This window comes from Echinops telfairi, unplaced genomic scaffold (genome assembly GCF_000313985.2).
Source record: "Echinops telfairi isolate 266 unplaced genomic scaffold, ASM31398v2 ScPeMD7_7468;HRSCAF=8506_0, whole genome shotgun sequence".
NCBI lineage: Eukaryota > Metazoa > Chordata > Mammalia > Afrosoricida > Tenrecidae > Echinops > Echinops telfairi.
In genome coordinates this window covers 25,019,747-25,045,100 of record NW_022111369.1, presented here as the reverse complement: position 1 = coordinate 25,045,100, position 25,354 = coordinate 25,019,747, and the positions used below count along the sequence as shown (strand labels likewise).

Here is a 25,354-nt window from a genome sequence, read left to right as displayed (position 1 = left end):
TGTGGGCTTTGTTGTTTCTTAGCTAGATGGCCGCCTGTTTGTCTTCAAGCCTTTAAGACCCCAGATGCTATATCATTTGATAGCCGGGCACCATCAGCTTTCTTCACTACTTTTGCTAATGCACCCCCTCTGTCCTCAGCGATGGAGTTGGGACAGGCTGGTGTGCTTCTTCCATGTGGGTTTTATTGTCTCTCAGCTAGATGGCTGCTTGTTCTTTGAGTTGTAGACAAATCTTAATTATTCTTGCAAGTATGTATAGCAGAGTGGATACCAAATAGTAGACATCCAAAAACACTGTGAAAGTGGAATCTGACTCACAGTGGCCCTACATAGAGTTTATAAGACTTTCCAACTTTACAGAAACAATCAGTCTCATCATTCTCCACCCGAGCAGCTGGGGGGTTGGAAAAATGAAATTTGTGGTTAGCAGCCTAACACCAAGCTCATAGGCCCAGTGGATAGAGAATGAAAAGTAATGGCTTTTAGTCAAGAATTGTTTCCTTTTTACTATTTATGTAGCTGACATTCCTTCCAAACAGAATTCATTAAAAATAACATAGTTGATTGGGAAAAACCACAGATTATGTATGAAAAGATTTTTATCCTAGGCATTATGAATATATAACTTATTTTATAGTTTATCCTTCTAAATCTGAAGGATCTAAATCTAATGCTATCCTTGACAGAATTTAATATTGATAAGGAATTTTTCACTTAAATTTATATACATAACTTTACAACATTTGTGTAAGTGACCTAAATATTATAATTACTTAGTACTTATAATTAGTATAATCTGAAGAATGAATTCAACTCTTTCTATGTTAATCCCTGTTTCTTATTTTCCTTTTTTAATTTTGATGTTAAATGCTAAATTAGTCAAGATGTTAAGCAAAATCTAAAAAAACAAATTTTTATTGTTTTTATCAATCAGTGACATTTTTCTTAACCATAATAGTGAAACAATCTTCAAACAGGCATTTAGCATAAATTAATTTTGCATTCTATCAGTGCTGCATTTGTGGACCTAAATAGGGTCCACATGTGATCTTCACTGAAATGTCAACTTCATCTGTAATAGTCAAAGAAGCATTCAGCCCGATTCTTTCAAATATATTTGAAACCAATATAATATTTCTCATGAAGCAATGCTTCAAAAGTATGTGCTAGTAATGATTAATGTATTTTGTAATGTTGGTTGGCTCAGCATTAGTCATAACAAATGTATTTGATGATTTATATGTATGCTGTTAATATTATACTTTTAGCCCTGTACTACAAACCAACCTCCCTTAACTGGTCAATTTGCTACATAATGGTGCTCACCATAAGTTTTCTTTGAGTTTTTTCAAGAATTATACACCTACAATGAAGTCTGACTATTGACAACACTATCTAGAACCATAGTGTTTGGTAGAGTAGATCAAGAGGAAGACCACCGAGAAGCAGGGTTGACACACTGGCTGCAACAATGGGCTTCAATAGAACAGCGACTGTGAGCAGCGATGACTGGGGAGTGTTTCCTTTCAGTCGTTTCCATCTGTGGTGCACAGCACACAGGCTTGCTGTGGTCAGCACTGCTCTGAAAGCATCCACCAACAACACGAAACATCTCTGGAATACCCGAATTTCATGTCACGCGCTTGTTGACAAAGACAAAATGTTGCCAACATTTCTAGACACCAGAACGACTCTCTCCTATGACCCTAAATCTTTATATCCAACCCTTCAGTTTTCCCTTCATCAATTCATCAATTTACTTAGTACCTTCCTTTTTAAATCATGTGTTTTACACTAGGCTGGGAAGTGTCTTTTGTCTGAATCATCAATGATAATCATAAAATGATAGCTATCTCTAATCAGGTGACTACAATGTGAGAGACCAGTGAGGGATACTGCATTAAAGGCAAGCTTTGCAGATATCCTGCAATATTGGTGTTCTTTTATCCGATTCACACATGAGGAAACTGAGACTAACACAAGCTCAATATTTTTCACAAAGCTGGCAGCTAATAAGGGAAGAATTATATATATTATTAATTTTTAAATTTAGCTATTTATTTAATTCAAGGAGCACGCTGTACTTTGAGGTGTTCTTTGTGGAGAAAGTTTCCATTGATAGAGTTATGGGGCTTGTATAATAACCCTATGGGCTGTACTCACAACGACCGATAAAGGAGAAGCATGTGAAACCTTTTGACACTTGAATATCTGTGTGCTTTCTTGCAGCCTGTGAACTTATGAATCAGGGCATCTTGGCCCTTGTCAGCTCCATTGGCTGCACATCAGCCGGATCCCTCCAGTCCCTGGCAGACGCCATGCATATCCCTCACCTCTTCATCCAGCGTTCAACGGCCGGGACCCCAAGGAGTGGCTGTGGCCTCACCCGGAGTAACAGGAATGATGACTACACGCTCTCTGTTCGCCCACCCGTGTACTTGAATGATGTCATTCTAAGAGTGGTCACCGAGTACGCCTGGCAGAAATTCATTATATTCTATGATAGTGAATATGGTAAGTGTTGGTGTTGTTGTGAATGTTGTACGTGTCCTTATTTGCCTGGGAAATAAGATCATAAAACCTGGAACAAAATCTAGGAACATCCTTGTGGTTATTGTGATTTCTTATATTTTCATATTTTTTCTTGCCAGCCTAGCAACATTGGCAAACCAGAAAACGTTGCCGACAGTCATCAAGTTTGGTCATTTTGTGTCACATGCGTGTGATGTCAAGCTGAAAATACACACATATACACACTGAAAGCTCAGCTTATAAAAGCTTCCAATAGGAATTCCTTGATATTGTTCAAGTCACTAGGAAGTTGGTCATGCATTTCAGAATGGTATTTCTACCTTTCTAAATGTCTTACACCTCTATTTGGTAATAAATTAAAATTTTGTATAAATCCTAGGACATTGTAAAATATTCCAATAATTGGTTTAAAAGTATGACAGATCTTGTTTATAGCCTTGTAAAGGGTTAAGTACTCAGTCATCACCTTTTCTGAGGACTCTAGTATTATAATATTTTATAATTCCAACTTTATATTATTCATATTATGAAACATACCAAAAATACAGGGACTATAGTAACAAGTATCTCTTTAATTTTTCAAGGTAAATTACAAAGCTTTGTCCCTGAATTTATTATAATTGGATATTTTTCTCTGCCTTGATAGTTTTGAGTGTTAATTAAGATAATAAAAAGCATTATTTTAATTAGTTAAATTTGATTTTCTTCATTAAAACCAGTTTACCAATTTACTGATCCCCAATGTATACAAGTGTAAATCGTTGATAGATTGTGACTCACAGCGACTCTGTAAGACAAATCAGAACTGCTCTCTGGGGCTTTCAGGGCTGTAAATCTTTACCGGAATGACAGTCTCACCTCTCTTAAGCAGAGTGGTGGGTGGGTTTTAACTGCTGACTTTGAGGTTTGCAGTCCAACGCGTTACCAACTCTGTCTCTGCCATCAGGTTATTCCAATTAACAGTGACCTTACATAGGATTCCCAAGGCTGTGAGTCAGTATGGGAGCAGACAGGATCACCTTGCCTCCTTCCTCCCCCAAGCAGGTGGCAGGTTCGAACCCTAATCTCGGGGAGAGCATTCTGGCACCTAATCCCTACCCCCACCAGGGCTCCTATAGTTTTGCCTTGGTTCTGTATTTGGGAAGGAAAAGTGGGGAGGGGGAGCAGGGACAAATAGGCGGATATAAACGGACCTTAATACAGAGTGGACATTATGAAACATGCGTTTCCTTGGAGGTGACACCTTCAAAAAGAGTCTTAGAAAAAGCAGTGCATTTAACAAGCGTAAGGCTACTCTTTACATTTTGCCATATGGAAAGCAGAAAGGATTTCCTCTGTAGTATAATTTTTCCTGAGCAAGGGATACAAATGTTAATATTCTGACATTTCAAAATGTATTTTTTGTGTGTGTGTGTTTGAGTCGTGCTCAGCATTGTGAACAATATTGGAGAGTAGTCACACAACAAGAGGGAGCCCGGAAGTAACACCAACAGAAAGGAGCACAAACACCTTGGCAGGAATCTGGGAAGCAGCAACACAGCTCCGGGCACTCACAGAGAGGGAGAAGAAGAGGCAGTTACACTTGCCTTAAATCTTCAAAGGTCGCATGGGATTGGCAGGCAGAGTCCCATTACTCTTGATGGGTGCGCTGCAGCCAAATGTATGTGCACTCTGTAGAAGCACCAGCACGGAGATCGTGTTTTTGTTCCTTGAGTCACATATTTGGGGTCCCAAAATAAAGATCAAGAGATTTAAATGAATAAAGGAAACAAAGAAAAATTTTAAAATAATGTGTTCATTGTAAAAGTGAGGCTGGAAACCATATTCAAGTATGAAATTCGCAGATATTGCTAGTGAACTTTTCTAGAAATCCACATGATTAGTATGCCTTTGTCAATGTTTTTCCATTGAAATTATGTGTGGCTTTTTTATAGTTTTAAAGGGTATTTTTATACAACCTACTTAAACTTAAAATAAGGGATTAAAAAAACCTAAATCTGTCTTGAAAGGGGGAAGACATTTCTCAATTAACCAAACAACCAAAGTCATTGTCATCAGGCTCTTCTAACTCATGCTGGCCCTCAAGGACAAGGTCGACCTGCCTCACAGCCTCCCTGAGGTCATGACCTCCACGGGACAGGGACAGACTGTTCCCTATTTCTCCCACTGAGGGGGAGTTTAGGGACTGGTCCCTCTGTTACCAGGGCTCCCTCAGTTTCCAGTTAGTCCTATGAAAATATATAGTCCTATAAAAGAAAGATCATAAAAGTGATTTTTTGTTAATGTATTCTCCCAACCAAAATAAATATGAGACCTGTACTTTGGTTATAAAGTTCTATTGTGGACAAAATTACCCCACCTTTGTTGATGTTTTCCAGTTCGACATGGATTAGTCAGGAAGTTTTCAGGGTCTGACAATGTTCCTCATCTCTTCCTAAAGTTTTCAGCGGCCAATTCCTCAGAATTGGGCCTTTTATTCCTTCTTCATTGTCTGGTATTCATCTGGAAGCTCTCCTGAAACCTGTCCATCTTGGGTGACCCTACTGGAATTTGAAATACAAGTAATCTAGCATCCAGCGTCACAGTAACATGCAAGCCACCACTGTATGACATATTGACAGGCAAAAAGTGAAATGTTTCAAAAACCTAATGAAGAACTATAACCACACACTCACCTATGCCAAGCAATTTGGAATACAAATACCTTGCTAATCAACTGGCGAAGATCCATATTTGTAGCCATTCTAAAGAAAGGTGGCCCAATAGAATGCAAAAATTAACAAACAGTAATATTATTATCATATGCAAGTGAAAAAATTCTGAAAAACACTCAACAATGTGGCAACAGTACATTGAAGGGAGCTGGACAAAAATTCAGGCTGGATTCAGAAAAGGATGTGGAACAAGGGGTCTCATTGTTGACATCATGTGGATCTTTGTTCAATGCACAGAATACAAGAAAGATGTCTACTTGAATTTAATTGATTATTCAAACCCATTTCACTGTGTGAATCATAATAAACTATGGATACCGTTGAGAAGAATGGGATTTCTAGAACACTTACTGTGCTCATGTCTAACTTATATATGGATCAAGAGACAATCTTTGAATAGAACATGGGAATGCTGCATGGTTTAATATCAGGAAAGGTTGTAGCCTTTCAAAAGCCTTATGCATTCATTATGCTGTGCAAATAATCCAAGAAAATGGACTGTACAAAGAATAAAAAACATTAGGATTGAGGAAGACTTGAGGAAGAACTTGCTGAAGAAAGTCAATAATTGCAGCCTTCAATAAGGAGTAAACTCAAGATAAATAACACAAAATCCTCAAAACTGGATCAATACATAATATCATGATAAATGCAGAAAAGAATGATGTAAAATATTTTATCTTGCCTTGATCTACAGTTAGTATTCATGGAATCAGTAGTCAAGTCCTAGTGCATCGGGCAAATGTACTGCACAGAATGTCTTTAAAGTACTGTAGGGCGAAGATGTCATTTTGAGGCCTAAAGTGTGTCTGACCCAAGCCAGACGCATTTAGATTCAGAGCTTTGCAAACGTTCAATGCCACATGAAAGTTGGACATGTCACAGAGAAAACTGAAGAAGAATGGTTGCTTTTGAATTATATGTTGGCAAAGAGTATTGAAACTATCTTAAACTGCCAAAAGAACAAGTAAATCTATGTCGGAGTAAGTGCAGTCGGAATGCTCCTTGGAAACAAGGATGACCAGACTTTGTCTTGTGTACTTTGGAAGGTCCCGTCCCTGGAAAAGGATCGCATGCTTGGTCAGGTAGGAAGGCAGCAAAAAAGAAGAGGTTTGATGATATATGTGGACATAGTGGGTATAAAAATAGGCTCAAGCATTACAAAAAAGGTGGTGCAGCATTGAGAACCTACTAATGACAACAAAATGGATTATTGTCAGGATAATCTGATAAGGAAATTTTTATTATTCAAGAGATAGATATATATTTGGAGCTATTTACTAGATATATGGTCACAGATTAATTTGTATGCATTTGAAGTTTTAATTCTTTATTCTCCAGATCCTCTCTGTTTACATCACACTCATTGTACGGTGTTTGACAAGGGCCTCTGTGTGAAACAGGCTTTGTTCTACAAACCAAAAACCAAACTTCACTTTTCAATACTCTAATGATAAACATGTTTTTGCCTTATTATTTGAATTACTAGTTCATGAAAAATTACCCTGGTTGTATAATTAAAATTATTTCCATTAATACCCTTGTTTAAGGAAAGGAACGTTTCCTTTGATACTGATAATAAATTTTACTAGTAAAGATCGGGGCTAGAGTACAAAATAATTGCCAAGCTATCCGAATACCGTGTGCCGTGAAGAAGGGCTACATATTTACATATCCATTCATCAATGTCATCATTTTAAGTTCCAACACTAGAATTGCATTTGACTTTTATCTTACTTATCAAGAGTTACTTTCATTAAGGAATGGATTAAGCATCATCCATGGATGGAATCAGGCAGCATGCTGGGACCCAATATTCTTGAAGATGTATTTTCCTAAAAAAAAATATTGATTTTAAAAACACTTAAATTTCTATTTCAAGTTCATTAGAGAAGCACTTTTTCAACTGTCTTAATTATCTTAAGACAGTATAAGAGTCAGCTTTAACTTCCATATCAAAGCAAATTCAAGGTTTTAGTTCTAATAAATAGATGAAAAGGGAAAAGAAAAGTGGTGGGGGCAGATAACCCAGACACATCCTCAAAAAACCTTGAAAAGAAATTCAGAATTTGGGGGCTTTTAAAATGTCCATTAAAAGATGTTGCTTGCTTGTTCTCTGAGTGAGCTGTAACATGTGAGAGAAGTAGTTGTGAAGATTGTGGTCTTGGATTTTAAGAAACTTAGAGTTATAAAAGTGGTCAAATATTTACGTGATTCTCATAATAGATAAACATGAAATGTCATCTCAATGAGACCAATTTTCAAACTAAATACTAGTGATGTATAAAGAAAACAGTGTTTACTTTTGGCAAAAGAGTCATCCCTATATGGAAATTGTTTTAGCAGGAGTAAGGTTAATCAAAATGTTAAAAATAATATTTTTGAGCATTTTTTACTTGCTGGGATATAGAATCATTATTTTATCTTATCACTTAATTTTCTCAACAATTAATATTATTACCATGACCTAAGGAATAAGAACTGTAAGCAACTGATGTATTTTTTTGTTTACAAAAAAATAAGAAGAATCAGAATTGAAATTTATTTATTGAGTTTCTTAACAGGCTTATTGGCATGTATTTCACAAATTACACAATCCAACAGTTCAGTAATATTAAGAGCAACTGTACAGTTATTACCCCAATCAATTTCAGAACACTGACTTCCTTCCTGTACTCTTTACTAGCCCTGGCTCCCCTACCTCCCCTTGCCAAGGGTGAGAATTGAGATTTAAAGCCATGCTGCTGCTCCTACCAATTTGATGACCACAAAAGTATCAGAGTTACTTCCACCCCACATATTTTCAGAGCAAAACAGAAGCTTTACCAGGGTCCGAGCACTGTTATTAATGTTTCCCTTGCATTTTCTCATTCCATCTTCACAATATCTCTAGGGCAGTTATTATTACTACTGTTTGTTTGTTTGCTTCCCTACATATCTTGGCTAAAAATAAGGGAGTGAATAATCAGGTACTTCGAAAGAAGGTTGAGAAGCCTGAACGCAATCACAGATAAATTCAGTTTCCAGTCTCTGCTTCATCTAGTGAAGTGATGATATAACTCTGTTGGAATAATGATAAGAAATTTAAAAATGGTAAATCGTATCGATGCCCTCATTCCCTCCCTCACACAGAATTCTCTATTCTTGTATCTAGGATATCGAGGTTGGAATACTAGTTGTAATGTTTACACGGAGCTCATGGACGGTATGCATGATAAAGGGTCGGTGGAGGAAGCTAACAGGCTGCAATGCAAGTGAGAAGTGCTCAAGGGACAGTGGCTCCTCAGGGCACTTTACAGAGCTTTTCAGGGCTGCTCCCAAAGCTAAGGGCATGCCATTCCGCCATAAACCTCCATCTGAAGACAGCCAGCTTGAGCTTAGTGGGTCAGGAACCCAGCTCCCTGCATGAAGTGCCCTTGGCACCCAACTCCACTTCCATGCTCAGCAAGCCTACCTGCCCCAATTAAGTGCCCAGAGGCAGACTCTTCCAAAAACCAGTTTCCTGACCACTGGCACTCAGCCTTTCTTGCTCTGTGAGCTGGGAAATCCAACACATCGTCTTGTGCTCTGGCTCCTGGTTCTGCTGGTGCTCCACTGATGCCGCAACTGCCTTCTGGCCCACGCGGTACTTTGTGCAAGGATGCAGGGCTTCTCAGGGCATACTCCACTCTTGGCTCTTATTGGTAGTGAGATTTCCACCTCCCACTCCCCAGAGGGCTCCTTCCAAATCCAACTGGAGGATCATTACAAGGTAGCCTATCAGCATTTACTCACAGGTGCCTTCTATCCAGACTTGCAGGAAAAGTCATTTCGTGGGTAAGAGACTCTGGCCGGAAGACCCACATTAAATAATGCACTGCCCTTGTAAATCATCTTTATTAAAGAGGGGCAATATCTAAGCCTGTAGATCTTGAACAGTACAATTATGGGATAACGTAGGTAAGTTCGTCTGTAGTAGATGCTATGGGTGTACATAATATCCACTTTCCCTTTTCTTTGTTCATAGAATGGCAAATTTATTTGAGAGAACAATATTCCCATTTTGGTATCATCCGTAATAGTGTCTAAGATTACATCCTACTTCTAAGTTCACAAGGTCCTTCATCAGTTGCTTGGATTCTACCAGAAGGTCCAACACCCCCTGAATTAGAGACTTTCATACTCATCACCCATTAAGCAGTATGAGTTTGGCTTTGGTGTAGGTTCCCAGTGGATGTAAGTCCTATAAAGCATGATGAGGTCACTCAGATTGATATTTTTATATGGAGTGGACTTTAATGATCGTTAAGAAACCCTGAGATTTTATAACAGGCTTCTTGTATATGTGCTCAATATTTTTCTCAAGGTGAAACTTTTTTTTTCGGAGTTTAATTTTTTAAAAATTATTTTATTGAAGGCTCGTGCAATTCCCATCATAGTCCATACATACATCCATTGTGTCAAGCACATATGTACATTTGTTGCCCTGATCAATCTCAAAACACCTGCCTTCCACTTTAGCTCTTAATATCATTTGCTCATTTCCCCCTCCCTCCCCCCTCCCCCATGAACCCTTCATAATTCATAAATTATTATAGTTTTATCATAAGTTACACTGTCTGACGTCTCCCTCCACCCTCTTCTCTGCTGTCCATCTCCCAGGGAGGAGGCCATACCTAGATTCTTGTAATTGGTTACCCTTTTCCACCCCACATACCCCCACCCTCCAGGCATTGCCCCTCTCACCACTGGTCCAGAAGGAGTCATCCGTCCTGGATTCCCTGTGTTTCATTTAGAGTCCTGTCTGCCTACCTCCTTCTGAGAATTAGCTAATGGGACTCCTTGGCCCACAACAGACTACGGTGTGTTTCATCCTGGAAGATGAGCCCCTAAGCTGGAAGGGAGTCAAAGTACAACAGGGGCCAGGGTGCTGAACTCAAACATACAGAGCATTCTGTAGATGGCACGCATTGCTGACAGCCATCAAATCAACTCTGACTCACAGCGAACCTTTAAAATGTGGTAAAACTGCCCTTGAGGGTTTCTGAGAGTGGAGCTCCTTCCACCAGTAGCACCTCATCTTTTGCCCAAGTTGTGGCTGCTGCTTTCTATCTACCCTTGTGGTTGGTAACCTAATGTGGCACTCACTTTGCCACCAGGGGTCCAAAGATGGCTCAGACCTAGATAATGCTTCATTCAGCTGTAAATGGAGTCACCATGAGTCAGAATCCATTTGAAGGCAACTAACACCCTCCCTCAAGAAAGATTCTTCTGGCGATATGTGCAATCCCACAAGAGACTTCTAGAGAATTGTCCTCCAACTGCCACTTTTGTGAGTCGCTAATGCCGTGGTGATTGGTGTGGTGCAGAGCCGGGGTGGCACAGTGGTTACACATTGGGCTACTACCTACCAGGTCAGCAGTGGAAACCACCAGCCACTCCATGGTAGAATGAGAGGCTTTCTCCGCCAGTAAAGAGTTACAGCCTTGCCAACCTACAAAGCAGTCCTACCTTGCCCTATAGGGTCCCTATGTGTCAGAAAGGACACTGTGGCAGTGAGGGTATTTTTGTTTTTGTTGGTTTTATTTTCATGGTGCTATGATGCTGAAAATTATGCCACTGGTATTTCAAATATCAACAGTGCCCTACGGTGGACAGGTGTCAGCGGAGCTTCCAGACAAAGACCAGTCAGAATGACCTCTTGATCTATTTTTGACCTTTAGCCAGTGACTATCTTATGAATAACATGTAATCTTGTGTGATGTAGTGCTGGATGTTGAACCGCTAGTGGGAAGACACTTGTGAAGATTGTGTAATACCGGACAATATTATATTTGATTACACATAAGGTTATCATAAGTCATGTGCAAACAAAGGACACCCACAAACAACAATAATATGTATTCAACATTAATTATCTGTTAATATACTATTGGATTCTGGCAAATGTCTTCATAAGTGCAGTGTTCACTTCTGTTATAAAGATAGTAAAACAGCCTCGTATTCTGCTCCCTTCTCAGAGGAACACTAATGTTGAATAACCCAAGGAATCTCTATTGACCACTATAGGATCTCACCTTAAAAGAGTAATCATAAACTGATTTCATTTGCTTAGAAAACCCTTAGTGAGTCAAAGCCCTGTAGAATCATCCTTACTTCAGGTGGCAGCAAACAGAGAAAGGCTATCCTAAAAGGAGAGCTGCCACATTTTCATATAAAAATGAGGTGCCAATGGGACTAGGCTTCTTATATTTCCACTTGACTGCTCTACTTAGGCATTTCAGATTGTGGTATTCATTGGCTTTCACTTAAATCACCCCCAAAATGTGAATATCAGGCCACTCGTGGATTAGACATTCCATTTCAATATGGGCTCACTAGCAAGCTATCATGTGCTTATCAAAAAAAGGGGCCGGGGGGAGTGGACGACAGGTCTAATACTCCAATTTAACTCTCTGTAAGGAAGCTGCTTCCTCCCCCAGAGACTCCTGTTGGCAAAATACTATGTCAGAGTCAGAGAGACCCAGAGGCTAATTACATACATCATCTTTTGAGGGGGTAGCGGTTGGGAGGAAAAGAGAGTTTTCCCTTAGCGGTCAGGAGGGATTGTTCATGATAAAGCTGTCTGTAGAATATTCATATATATTCTTCTCGGGTTTCTTGGGTTTTATCAGCCACTGGGTTGTCACTTACAACCCTGAGACGGGGGTACCTCTCCGATCAGCGACAGTTTGTCATTTGTATCATGAAAGCACGGGCATCACAGTACACAGGATTTGTTGTTTTCCGATGCCTTCAAGTTTCCGAGTGATACCGACCCTATTTTCAACAACAACAACAAAACAATTCCCCGCCCCCGCCCAATTCTCACTAATATTGTTATATTTTAGACCATTGGGATAGCCACTTTAACAAACATGGTATCTTTTAACAAGCAGGTATTGGTCTTTCCTGGTATTTTGTGCAAAGTATTTGTTACAATGTGTCTCCATCCCCCAATTTTTTTAAATCAATAAATGTGGCAACATTAATGACACAATTATTTGAATAACAACTCCCCCAAGCTCATGTAAAAAGAAATAGATAATATTGGCAGTCCAATATTTACTTCAAAAATTAACTTTGTAATTTAAAATCTACTCGTAAATAAAACTGAACTAAGTGAATGCTACCATAGTTTTAAGAAACAAATAATACCAATTTTCTCCATATTCTTCTAGAATATTGAACAGAGGGAGCTCATTCAAAAGTACAGAGCTGCAAATCAATAAGAATTTTCACTCCAGACTACCGCCCCTACATTCAGTGGCTTAAGGCACTCATCAACTGCCTCTGTAGGTCACCTGAGCACCTCCCAAGATTCTCTTCTCCCACGTGGGCATCTCCATCCTCCTTTCATCCAAGGCCACACCTGTCAACCCTGCAGTCTGTCACTTCTACCTCCTTCCCTAGCCTGCTCACCCTTGGGAACATCCAAAGTTTGTTCGCTTTGGTTTCAAGCCTTTGTCTCGGGTTTCTTCTTATAGCCAAGCTCTCATACAGTATTAGTCCTTTTGTGATTGACTAACTTCACTCAGCAGCATGTTCTCCAGGTTCATCCATGTCATGAGGTACTTTGTAGTGTCATCATTTAAAAAACAAAACAAAATAAGGGATAATCCCATTGTGTGTATGTGCAAAGGTATTTATCTATTCTTCTACTGATGGGCATTTGACCTGGTTCCAAGTTCTTGCTATTGTGAACAATAATACTTCAGTTAATATGATGAAGCCTATATCTGTTCATGCTACCATACTCCTTTAGGGCTATCCCCAAAAGAGCATTCCTGGATCATATAGAATTTATCTTCCCAGTTGTTCGAGGTAGAGCCAGATCACTTCCCACAATGGTTGTACATATTTACAGACCCATAATCTCTGCATCCTTTCGAGCATGTGTTGTTGTCTTTGTCTTTAATTGGGTGTCTTTACAGGTGTAAGGTATCATTTCTTTGCTGCATCTTCCAGGTGGCTAATGATGGCACCGTGTTTTCATAGTGTTGTCAGCCACATGGATGTGATCTTGGTGAACTGTGTATATCCTTTGCCTATGTTTTAATTGGGTCATTTTTTTAAGTATTACCATTTTCTATAGATTTTAAATGTTTGTCCCTTTCCCATTGTGACACTGCCAAAGATTTTTCACAGGCCGAGAGTTCTCATATTGTGTTTCGATGAAGTCTTTTGATGTATAAAACAGCTGAATTTTAAAAGATTAATTTTGACTACTCAACAATGAATTTAAGATTGATCATAGACCTAAACTAAAAAATAGAATTATAACTCATACAGACGAAAATATTTTCATGCCTTGGATTTACAGATACATATTATGTTTCAAAAATAACTAATCACGAAAGTAAAAGACAATTTGTACATAAAGTAAACTTCCTGCTCATTAAGCCCAGGACCACCCACAGCTCAGTACCACTGAGTTGACACTGACTCATAGCAAACCTATAAAAGACTTCCTAGATTGAACGTTTCATGCAATAGACAGCCTTGTTGTCTTCCCTAACCTGGCTGTGAGCCACCTTTCTTGTGTTCTTTCACCATACTTCACCAATATTCATACCGAGCAGGTAATCTGAGAAACTGGACTGAGTGAAGAAGATTTTGACATCAGGACTTGAGAGAGGCCTATTAATCTGCAATATGCAGATGCCACGATGTTGGGTGTTGAAAGTCCGGAGGATTTAAATCATTTGCTGGTGAATATCAAGGATTACAAGCTTAAATATAGATTACAAATCAATGCAAAGTGAACGCAAATCCTCACAAGTGAACCAATAAATAGCACCGTGATAAACAGAAAAATTATGTAAGCAGTTAAGGATTTCATCTTGCCTGGATCTACAATCAGTGTTCATGGACTCAGCAGTCAAGAGAACACAGGACACCTTGCATTGGATAAATCTCCTGCACAAGATCTCTACAATATTAATGAGAGAAGGACGTTACTTTGAGGAATAAGGTGCACCTGACCCAAGCCAGGATATTTTCAGTTGCCTCTCATACATGTGAAAGTGGACATTGTATAAGGAAGGCTGCAGAAGAACCCATTCATGTGAATGATGGTGCTGGCATAAAACATCAAAAGTATCATGAACTACCAAAGGAACAAACCAGTATGGCATGGAAGGAGGACAGCTAGAAGGCTCCTTAGCAGGGAAGATGGTATTACCTTGTCTCATGCACCTTGGACATGTTTTCAGGAGAAATCTGTTCCTGGAAAAGGACATTATGCTTGCTAAAGCGGGAGGTCATAAAAGAAGGAAAACCCTGGACGAGATGAATTGGCACGGTGACAACAATGGGCTCACACATCACAGCAGTTGTTTGGCTGGCTTTAGACCCATGGGGTCATTCTGAGCTAGAAGCCACTGGAGGGTAACTAATAAGAATACGTTGCAATTAGTATCCCAGTGTTTACCCCACATGCCACCTAGGAAGAGAGCTTATAACATACAGTGTCTTAGACAAGTCTTAAAAGACTAAAGATCAAAGAAAATAATAATTTGGTCTTTATCAGATTAAATTTTTATACTCAATAAAACTTTATCTTATTGTGCTTCACATAGAGGGTGGGTTTTTAAGCACTGTATTTAATAAGTCTATCAGTGTCGTTTTCCTATAGCATTTACTTACTTCATGCCTTTGGGTCACATTTTGATTATTCTCACAAAATTTTTAATGTTTTCATGATGCTGATGTACTCATAATGTTCAATAGACCACAAAACCACTCTCATCAAGTTGATTTCAACTTACAGAAACACTGCAGGATGGGGTAGAATTGCTCGTTAGGTTTGTGAGAGGGTAAATATTTATAGCAAACTTTAAATCAATTTTGCATAATTTGTTATTCCAGATTTATAAGGTCCTACAGCACAGCACATTTGTGTGTTGAGGGTGGATTAACTGGAAAGAGGCACCCTGCCATTATCTGCAGTAACTTACCATGTTTTGATTGGTAGTAAGAATGGAACCCAATATGCATTGTGCAAATTATATCAGTAAAAATATAAGGTAGAATAATCAATGAAGCCAATATTTATTTTGAAGACCAAAATAGATAAATGAAGGAATGGTTTTAAGAGAAAGAAGGGAAATTTTTATATGAATGAATACTAAAAGTTTTAATGATACAGAATCGTTGAATGATCAGAGATTATGAAGTCCTAAAAAAACGGTTCTCATTTAATTTAGTGGACAAAAAACCCACTGCCATTGAGTTGATTCCAACTTATCACATCCCTGAAGGACAGCCTAGAACTGCTCCTTAGACACTCAGAGTCTGAATTATTGAAAGACTGGTACAAGCAACACATGGTTCTAAAGTTTTTGCATGATAGAAACAACTCTATTCCTAGACTAGAAATTTGGGAAGAAATATTTCAGCAAGGTTATCATTGTCCAAATCTTCAGTGTGCTGCTCTGTCACTCCTGTCAAAATCTTCTAAGCGACAGAGAAGTCTACATTCTTACTTTACATTCGCACATTGGACAAGTCTAGTGCTCGCAAGTTCTTCTTTTAATAAAACCAAAAGAGCATTTACACAGGACAACCTTAACCCATGTTTAAATAAATAAAGGAATCCTTTTTTATAACCCTTTATCAACAAGTAGAGAAAATGATTGCACTCTCTCAATATGCACTAGATTTCCACAATTCCTAAGGAATTGATAGGTTTGAGTTGATGCCGTCATCACTGTCTAGTCTAGTTCTTCTGCTTCATTTTATCAGACCTGACACATTGATTGAACACATTATATGCCATGTGATCTTATTGCTATAGAGAAAGGTAAAACCAATTTCTAAGAAAATATTAAGCACTTATCAGGATTTACTTGCTTTTTTAATATTTCTGCTTTTCAAAATTATATTAGCTCAAACCTTCTAGGTTTTGGTCAACACCAATTAAGGCTGTTTATTCTTTCAACCAAGTCACTCTGTGAAAGTTTGATCCAGCAGGGGCAATGTGGTTCCAAAAAGTCACTTTCATGTATTGCTAGCTATTTGAGAATTGCCCATCAAAACAACAACGAGGCCCTCACACTGATAACCAAGTTCTAAATCAATAGGCTGATGAATAAATAAATAGATCAAGAATACCCAGAAATTGCAAATGCTGGCGAGGTTGTGGTGAGATTGGAACGCTACACAGCTGATGGGATTGTAAAAGTGTACCATCACTGTGAAAAGTGACATGGTGCCTCCTCAGAACCAGTCATCTCTATACTCAATATATACCCTAAAGAAACAAATAGCAAAATCCGAGCAGGTATGTGCACACCCACGTTTACCACCGTGTTCTTCACACTAAAGAACAGATAGAACTGAAATGCCTGCCAGTGGAGAAAGGAAGAGAGAGACAGGCACATGTATGCAACAGAATGCTATGCATTGTTAAACAAACATGACGACACTGTCAAACACCTGATGAGCTGGACAAATTGGGAAGATGTGCTGAGCAATGTCGGCCAATTCCATAAAGGCAAAGACCATTTGAAAGCAATGTTATAAAAGAAAAAAATTGTGTCAAAACCCAAAGAAGCAGACACTGATGCTTACAGAGAAGAAGTGTGAGCAGAGTGGGAAGGGGAAGAAAATGAAAACCAAAAGTTTATAAAATAAAATCTATGCAGATGGTGGTGATGCTCGAGGTCATTAGATCAGTCCCAAACCACAGCGACCTCAGGCCCTATGGACCCAAACCCCGCACAGTCCTGCATCACCCTCACCATGTGGTATGGAGCTCACTGTTGGAGCCGCTGTGTCAGTCTTTGTCCTGGAGGGTGTTCCTCTTTCTTGATGCCCCTCAAAGCACGATGCCCTCCTCAGGGCCAGGTCTCTCCTGGCAAGGCTGTAACTCAGGTGAGGCCTTGCGATCTGTGCCTCTCAGAGGCACTTGACTGTACTCCTTCCAGTAAAGCTGTGCTTGTCCTTTCAGCAGTCCATCACATTTTACTAGCTTCTTTCATCCCACAGTCCAAACACATCCATTCTTCTTCTCTCTTCCTTCTCCAAATCGATATTTCACATACGTCTGAGGAATTGAAAGCCCCATGGCTTGGGTTTGGCATACCTTAGCCTTCCAAGTAACATCTTTGTTTTTCAGTAATCTGAAGAGGTCTTGTGCAGTGGATAGACCTAACAAAATCCATCCTTGTGTAGTTACCCATCTCAATTAACCCTGGTGTGACCATATTTGTTACTTAGCAAAAGTATAGCCTTTATGTACTGACCCAAGGGTGGACAATTTACAAATCCTGCACTTCCTCTTGTAACTGCTAAGCCATTGCCATTTACTTTTGAAACTGCCAATACTGCTGCAAGTTCTCCTTTTATCTTCTTATGTTCATATTATGTCAAGTAGATGCAAGTGCTTTATCATACATCGTACGTGTGGACATATATCTACCTCGCAAATCTCAAGCCCAGTTTGGATACTGTGCAGATCTCGTATTTAAATAAATTGGTCATGAACAGAAAGGCTATCAGTCATGATTCTTAGTATTAAGATTACCCTTGGACATGTGGACTTCCTTTTCCTGATTGAAGAAATGTGTAACAACAACAAAACTATGAATATGTTCCTTATTATAATCCAGAATTACAAATTTCTTGAACATATACACAGTTTTACTTTAGGTCGAATCTCTTTGCCTGCTTGTTTTGGTCAACTCAAAAGTGTTCTACATTCATAGGCTTTTGGACATTAATCTTACTCTTTCTGGATAAGCCTTTCTATTTGTCCAGATGACTTTTGGATGGATATAAATGTCAACTATAACTTGTGTGGTGCAGTGAAATTACTTGACATGGCTCTTCTCTGCATAGTCTTTATAACCCCCACCAAGCAAGTGGATGGGACTATGAAGATTACCTGTGTTTCCTTTTCTCCTGATGGAGGTGGGTAAAAGTAGGTGGGAGAAGATGCTGTTATGATTATATGATTCACTTGTGTGTGATAGTTAAGAGTATTAATTGTGATGGTAGAAACCTGGAACTGTATAAAGGAGATTGGTTGATTTAGGTATCCTTCTGGGTATAAAATGAACCATCTCAGAAGTAGAAAGGGGACCAAGAAAGATTGCACCAAGAAAGGTGGGCCAGGAGCGGAATGCATCTTTTGGATATTGAGATTTGCTGTGTGTTGAACTTCCTTGAGCCGATAGACACTAGTGTGACACTAGAGAAGCTAAAGGCAACAGGACTAAGAGCATGAGACAGAGATGTAGACTTCAGGAACCATAGGGGCAGTGAAGTTATGTGTCTCAGAGCAGAAGGCTCACTTGTGTGATTGGATACATCCAGGCACTTAATTGTAATAGTTTAGTTTGCTGACTCAGGGAGCTAGAATGGGTCATCTTTCAGGTTATGCACATCATTGAGCAGAATGCCCTTTGAGTATTTATCAGTAGCACTAAAGGAGGTATGTAACATTTCCCAAGCAGGACAAAGGGTCTACTGGATAAGAGACTAAGCCCTAGAGAAAGGTGTCCAAGAGGACATGGATGAGAAGAGGCTTGACTGGCTGGAAGAACTGTAGCCTGTGTATTTCTCATTCTGAATTGTAACTTGTTAGCTTCCCTAATAACCCAATAGGCTTGAGTATTTATGTGAGTTCTGGGCATTGCAAAGAATTCATGGAACTGAGCAGAGATTGTAGAGAGTATTGTGGAAAGAATGGCCAGCCAATTTTAGAATCGTAAAGAAGCTTGGAGGAGGAAGGCATGTGTGATCTCCACTACCTGGGAATCAGCCTTGAGCTAGTGAGCTTGATTCTCCTTTCTCTTTGTGAAGCTGAAGTAGGTCAGTGGTTCCTCCAGATCATTCTTATAATTCAAAAACATAAAGCTCAGTATTTTTGAACAGAAAAAATACCTGAAAATGTAAATACTAAGTGTCAATTAGATAAAATACCTTAATATGGAAATGACTAAATCAAATATGTTAGGTAAAAAGTCATACTTTTTAACAAGAGATGCATCACAGAAAATAAATATGTTATGTATGAATTTCTCTGCATAAAAAAACATTCATTTAATGATCCCAAATTATAGGTCAATATGTAGTAGAGTGAGCTGAGATGTTTATGCACTACTCTTCAGGGTATCATCCTTCATTTAAATTGTCACCTGGGAAACTCTTCAAGATAAGAACTGCGTGGTAATCCCTTACAACATCTTCCTAAGAACCACACGTTCATTCCATGTTGTCTTGATGTATGTTTAATCAAAGCCCATAATGGACACATTCTTCTTAATGGGTTCTAAATGTCTATAATTACCCAGAGAATATTTTTAGTTGTTTGATAGCTATAATATTATCAAATTTATGTCTCTAGATAGTCTTAAAGTTGTTTATTAATCATTTGGCCACTATCCAATGTTCATTTCTCTCATTTACTTCATTGTGCATCAATAAGCATATAATTAATGCAGCATCATATTGAATTATTTTCTTTACATTAGGACATTATTTCAAGTAGATAAAAAAAGTCCTGTAATCTACAACTTGCCTTTTAGTCATTGGTAATATGTCTTTAAAGAATGTTCATCATAATATCTGTAATGATGATTCTCACACAAATATTATCATCTAATGTCAACTCATATTTTTTATGATCAAATAGAAATTTCACCAATGGTCCGCTGTTGCTCAAATGTGTCACCTCAAAATCAAAAGGAGCATTTAAAATATATATATATATATATATAAAAGTAAATCCTATAAAGACCTACGGCTCAAACTCTTTGGGGATTGGCAATTATCCCAAACAAAATTAAAACATCACTTCTTGATTAAAAGCCTTACACATCAGAAATCATCATTTGTAGACTATAATTTGCTATATGCATATGCTGGGAAAATCCATCCATCTCAATGTAATATGTAATGATCTTATAGCACTACCCACTCTTCGTATCTAAAAAAAAAAATTCACAAGATTCTATTAATTTTTATGCTAAGAAGCATTGTCATAACTTCAAAAACACCAAGATCACTTTTACAATGTTGAAATCCTGTTTTGAGTAATATTTTTAATATATTAGGCAATCAAAATGATTAAAATGCTTAATATACTCAAGAGGGAAGAAAATGAACCAAAGAAAAAAGATCAGCCTTATGAAAACTTAAAGACAATGCTGGAGTCTTAAGTATACAGAAGGTCGATGGTGCAAACCCACAGGCTCTCTGGGACACAGATGAGGTAGTCTGCTTCTCTAGAGATTAGCGCCTAGGACATGCTATGGAGCAGTTCTGTTCTAGCCTAGCAGGTCACTACAAGGTAGCAATGGAGTGTGAAAGACAGTTCTTGGTCCATATCTAATTTAATATTTTAAAGGTAGTGTTTGAAGGTCATTAGACTGAGAACTACTACTTTGAAATACTTCAGAAAATTCTACTAGATTTAAATAAATCCCAACTGTACTTTGGAAAATGAGTAGTATTTAAATTTCTCTAGCTGTAATATGGCTTGTATTATTAGATAGTGTACATATTAACTTCCTGAAAGCAGGGCTGTGTTTTTCTTTCCTAATATTAGAAATTCCTTTTACTATACCTGGTAAGCACAGACTAGGAGGCTGACCTCTATTATATCATAAATAATAGGGTGTCATAATTACTGTTCCACATATTTTTTAAAGCTGGATAAAAGATATAAATATTGCTATCTTAAACTCCAATAGAGGCTGCTAATCTATTTTTGTTTGGATTATTTTCCATAGAAATTAATTATCATCTTACTTTAGAAATAATAAATAGCAATTATTTTAAATGTTTTAATAAACTGAATAATTAAATGTCTATTCACCATGAGCTGTTGTGGGATTGTGGTGAGAAGTTAGCAGAATGATATTACACAATATGGGTTTCAGAGAAATTAGTGATTGCCAGAACATCATGTACTGTTCACATCACAGACATCAACTCTAGTCCTTAGCAAGATTTCATGCTGCGTTTAGTTTGACATAGGCAAAGATACCAGAAGAAAATTGAGGGAAAATATCTATTTGTTTTGGAGATAGTCAAGTTTTGATAGTGAAAATGCTACTGCATGGAAACTTGCATATAAACTACTTTAATATCTCACATAGCTTATTTTCTTTTCTCAGAATAATGTGCTGATTTTAAAAAGATGATCTAAAATTAATTAGAAAAACTAATTTTAAAAGTAGGAGCTTCGGGTTAGCATTTGCTACTTTAAAACACAGTTATCTATTGCAGTGTTTATTCTTTCCACTAAACTAGGAGTACTTTAGAGATAGAAACCGTGCTTTCATTTCATCACCAAAATCCCACGTGTTTGATAGAATCGTAATAGAAGAGAGAAGACCCTGTCACTTCTTACAAGTGACAGAATTTAACCTCACACTGTACCGCCATGTACTTGCTAGTGGGAGGTCTCGGGGCTGGCTTTTCTGTATGGTGCCTTAAATGTTGGTTCTATTTTCATGTAGTCTCTCTTTGTACATTCGGCTGACAAGCTTAATATTACAGTTTTACAACTGATGATACCATAAGAAAAGGACAGTAGAAAATATATTTCCCATAAATCTAATGTCAGTCCTCCGTGAGTCCTCTAGCTATGCTTTGCTCATTGCTTCGACCAAGGACCTGAAGGGATCATGTGGACCTGCTCTCTAGGGAGCTTTGAGAGCGTGTGAAGCACAAGGCACGGGCCCAGATTTGTTTCTTAAACGGACATTGAGCTCTTGTTGTTTAACAAAGAAAAATAATTCCTGGGAAGGTAAAACCAGCAAAGGTCAAGTATGGAATTGATTCCAAGTTCACAGGACTATGTTGGTATCAAAACAGAGATCCAAACCTGTTTTCTGAAATCCTGTGTTGCGTGGTTTCCCCTAGATCCGAATATTGTTTTAACACAGAAAGATGAAAGGTAGAATCAGAGTGACCTTCAAGAGCTGCTCTTGTCAAATTACCCTGAAAACCACAAACATGTCTTTCGAATGTGTAAACTTGAGGATAGTATCAGGGTGAGTTTAGCTTGTGGACGAGCACTCTGCTGTCCCTGTAAAATTCCCTTCAAAACTCTAAGTTGATGCCCCGTCGTCCTGGAAGTTCTAGCAGCTGACCGTGCCCCCCAGAATCTGACGGTGAGACAATTCTGAAAAGCTCCCCATGCCCACAGCTTGCTGGACGCCTTCGCCAAGCCTCTCTGTCAGCCCCAAGTCCTCCTGTACTCGAATTGCCATTACCACATTAGTTTCCTGGAAACCCAACCTTATACAATTTACTCTTGTAGTATTTTTTTTTACATCAACATCAATTCTGACTAAATAATAACTAAAAAAAGGTGGGGGCATATGGAGAACGATATTTCCTATTGTTTGCTGTATTTTCAGTCATCTTATTAAAACTTACATTGAATTAAATACAGTGTAATGTAGACTACTAATTAGCATGTGGCTGTTTTCTTGCCTTTTATAGCAATGTGATTGGAAAAAAATGTGCTATGTAACACCAACATGTTAATTCAGGTTCTCTGGTAACTATCCAGTTTCCCCGAAAGTAAGACATCCCCTGAAAATAAGACCTACTTACAGTTTTGCCTCTCGCTGAAATATAAGGTATCCCCCTGAAAATAAGACATCCCCGAAAGTAAAGCCCCCCTCACCAAGCTACCATATCTCTGGACTCTGGACCATAGTGGCGGGCGCTGCCGCGCAGCTCACTGTTGGCCGCAGCGCAGCCGGAGCAGACAGGAAGTGCGAGGTCTCTTTTAATAAATCAATAAACAATAAATGTGTACCATATTCTTCTTCATGGAAAAATAAGACATCCCTTGAAAATAAGACCTCGTGCACCTTTGGGAGCAAAAATTAATATAAGACACTGTCTTATTTTCGGAAAACAAGGTAACTTCCTGAAGTGAAGCCAGCAGATCAAAACTACAAAGCTCCACGTCTACACGGGATGCCAAAAGTTTGGGGAACGTGCCTTCACAAGGGGACAAGGGCGTAGCAGCCTTTCTCCACATCCTTCTCAGTCTGTACGCTCCGCCCAAAGGTGCCCATCACGCTCGTTCCTGCAGGTCCTGGAAATGCATTTGGTACCGGGTCGTGTTCCCCAGCAACACACATGCCGCGCACAAGCACGACAAACTGGGAGACACGTGGCAGGGGGGGAAAATCATAATAATACTATTTTAAATCAAGGAAAAATAACTCACAAGAGCAATTTGAATCATACTGTTTAACAAGCTACTCGCATATTGAAACGTACTCTCATTTTCCACACAGCTTTTCATCCTCTTACATCAGATCCTCTATGTAAGACTTTGCATATATTCAAGCGGCATTTCGAAGAAAATAAAAACATTTTTGTCAACGTCTCAGGGGTCTTTTTCGTCTGGTCCTCCCTCTCCAGACACCGCCACCAGACTCTTCTCTTCTCGCGGTCCAACTAGAGACAGCCAGCCGGTCTCCCTGGGCTTCTTTCCCTGCAAGCTCTCTCTGCCCAGTATCCTGCCCCACATTGTTCACCTGGATCCCTATGTCCTTTCTGGGACAACTGTTTCCTCAGCCTCTAAATCAAGGTTTAAATCATAACCTTTCAGAGAAGAGTCTCATGATACGCATCCTAATGAAGGCAAAACTTCCCTCCAAGGAAACCCATTATTATCTTAAAAACACCTCCTTGTTTTCCTCTAAGCACTTACTGTGATTTGCATTTATTAGTTTGTTTACTTTTTTACTGTGTGACTGATTTTTCCCCCCCAAGTCACAGCATTTGTGTCTGGCACTCAGTAAGTATTTATTTGGATCACTTTTTATTTCCCCTCAAAGGTAATACATGTAATTGCAAAGCTATGTTTTTAACAAAACATTTCTTAGAGCCTAAGTGCTCACTCGCCTTGTGTTCCAGCGGTATTATATGTTCTTAGCATCCTGGGTTTTATTTTATGCCTGTTAGGTTTTGCTTGACTTGTATTTGGAAGCACTTTTAAGTGATTCAAATTTAAAGTGTAACTAAACGGAGCAAAACAAGCTCCGAGTTCAAAGCCAAGCATGTGTTGTGACATAGAGTCTCAAATTAGATCTTAATTCCATGAGGGAGAAGGTAGACAGAAAGTCAAGGGAGAGGAGCACTCTGCCCGGGTTTTGCCTCCATGCCAGGGTCATGGAAAGGGTTCTGGTTTATACCCTGTAAAGTAAGTTGAACTGAATCTTTCCCTTAATAACTATGAGAGTCGTGGAAATTACTTACTGTAACTGCCTAAATCTGACCTTTGTCATCTGTTAAATGAAACATAGTGAGTCTCACATGCCTAAAAGAGTTGTGTGAAGTTCAGTCACTGCCTCTGTGCACGCTACCTAAGGCAATACCTGCGGGCTAGTTGAGCCTTGTCTCCCAACCAATGAGAAACAGACAGCGCCAGGAATCTGGAACACATTATGTGTTGAGCCCCTAACAATAAGTTCAGCTAGCAATAAATTGCTAATAATAAGGTCAGTCAACAAAAAATGGTTACAGTTAGGGCAGCATTTCAACTCACCAGTCAACCTATGGGAGAGAGAGATGGCTGTCTGCTCCCATAAGGATATACAGACCTAGAGAACAGTTCTACTCTGCCCGATAAGGTTGTTATTGGTCAGAATTGACTCAGTTACTGCGGGTTTCCACATCTACTGATGGTGGATAATTGGCTTAGCATATACATGTCCCTGGATATCCTCTCAAACTTTTAAAACCAGTATTGAGGTGTGTTTTTTTCACTGGAGCCCAAGCATGATACTTTCTTCCTGACAAGAAACATGATCCATATTGGTGTTTTATTTTTAAATTGTTTGATGGACAAATTCAGATATCATGCGAATTAATCATGTGCCTATATTGAGAAGGGTTGTGAAATCATCAACACAATCCATTTCAGAGCATTTGCTTCTCATATCTGTTGGCTCCCTGTCCTCCAAGCTCCTCTGTCATGCCCCTAGGTAATTATTAATCTCTCTCTAGATTTACCTATCCTGGATTTCATATACAGATAGTCATACAAAACACCAACAGGAAATAAACTGAAAAGCTCGACAAGGACAAAACAATACAGAGAAAAA

At 38.8% G+C, this 25,354-nt stretch overlaps 1 protein-coding gene across 3 annotated transcripts in view; it reads left to right on the top strand.

Annotated features, from left to right (window-relative positions):
• Positions 1–25,354, top strand: part of GRID2 (glutamate ionotropic receptor delta type subunit 2) — a 1,637,701-nt gene that overhangs the window by 764,634 nt on the left and 847,713 nt on the right. For all 3 annotated transcript variants that reach the window (XM_045284270.1, XM_045284271.1, XM_004703263.4), the window contains exon 3: positions 2,230–2,514. In XM_045284270.1, the coding sequence (XP_045140205.1) occupies positions 2,230–2,514 (285 nt within the window). The remainder of the gene's footprint in view (positions 1–2,229; positions 2,515–25,354) is intronic.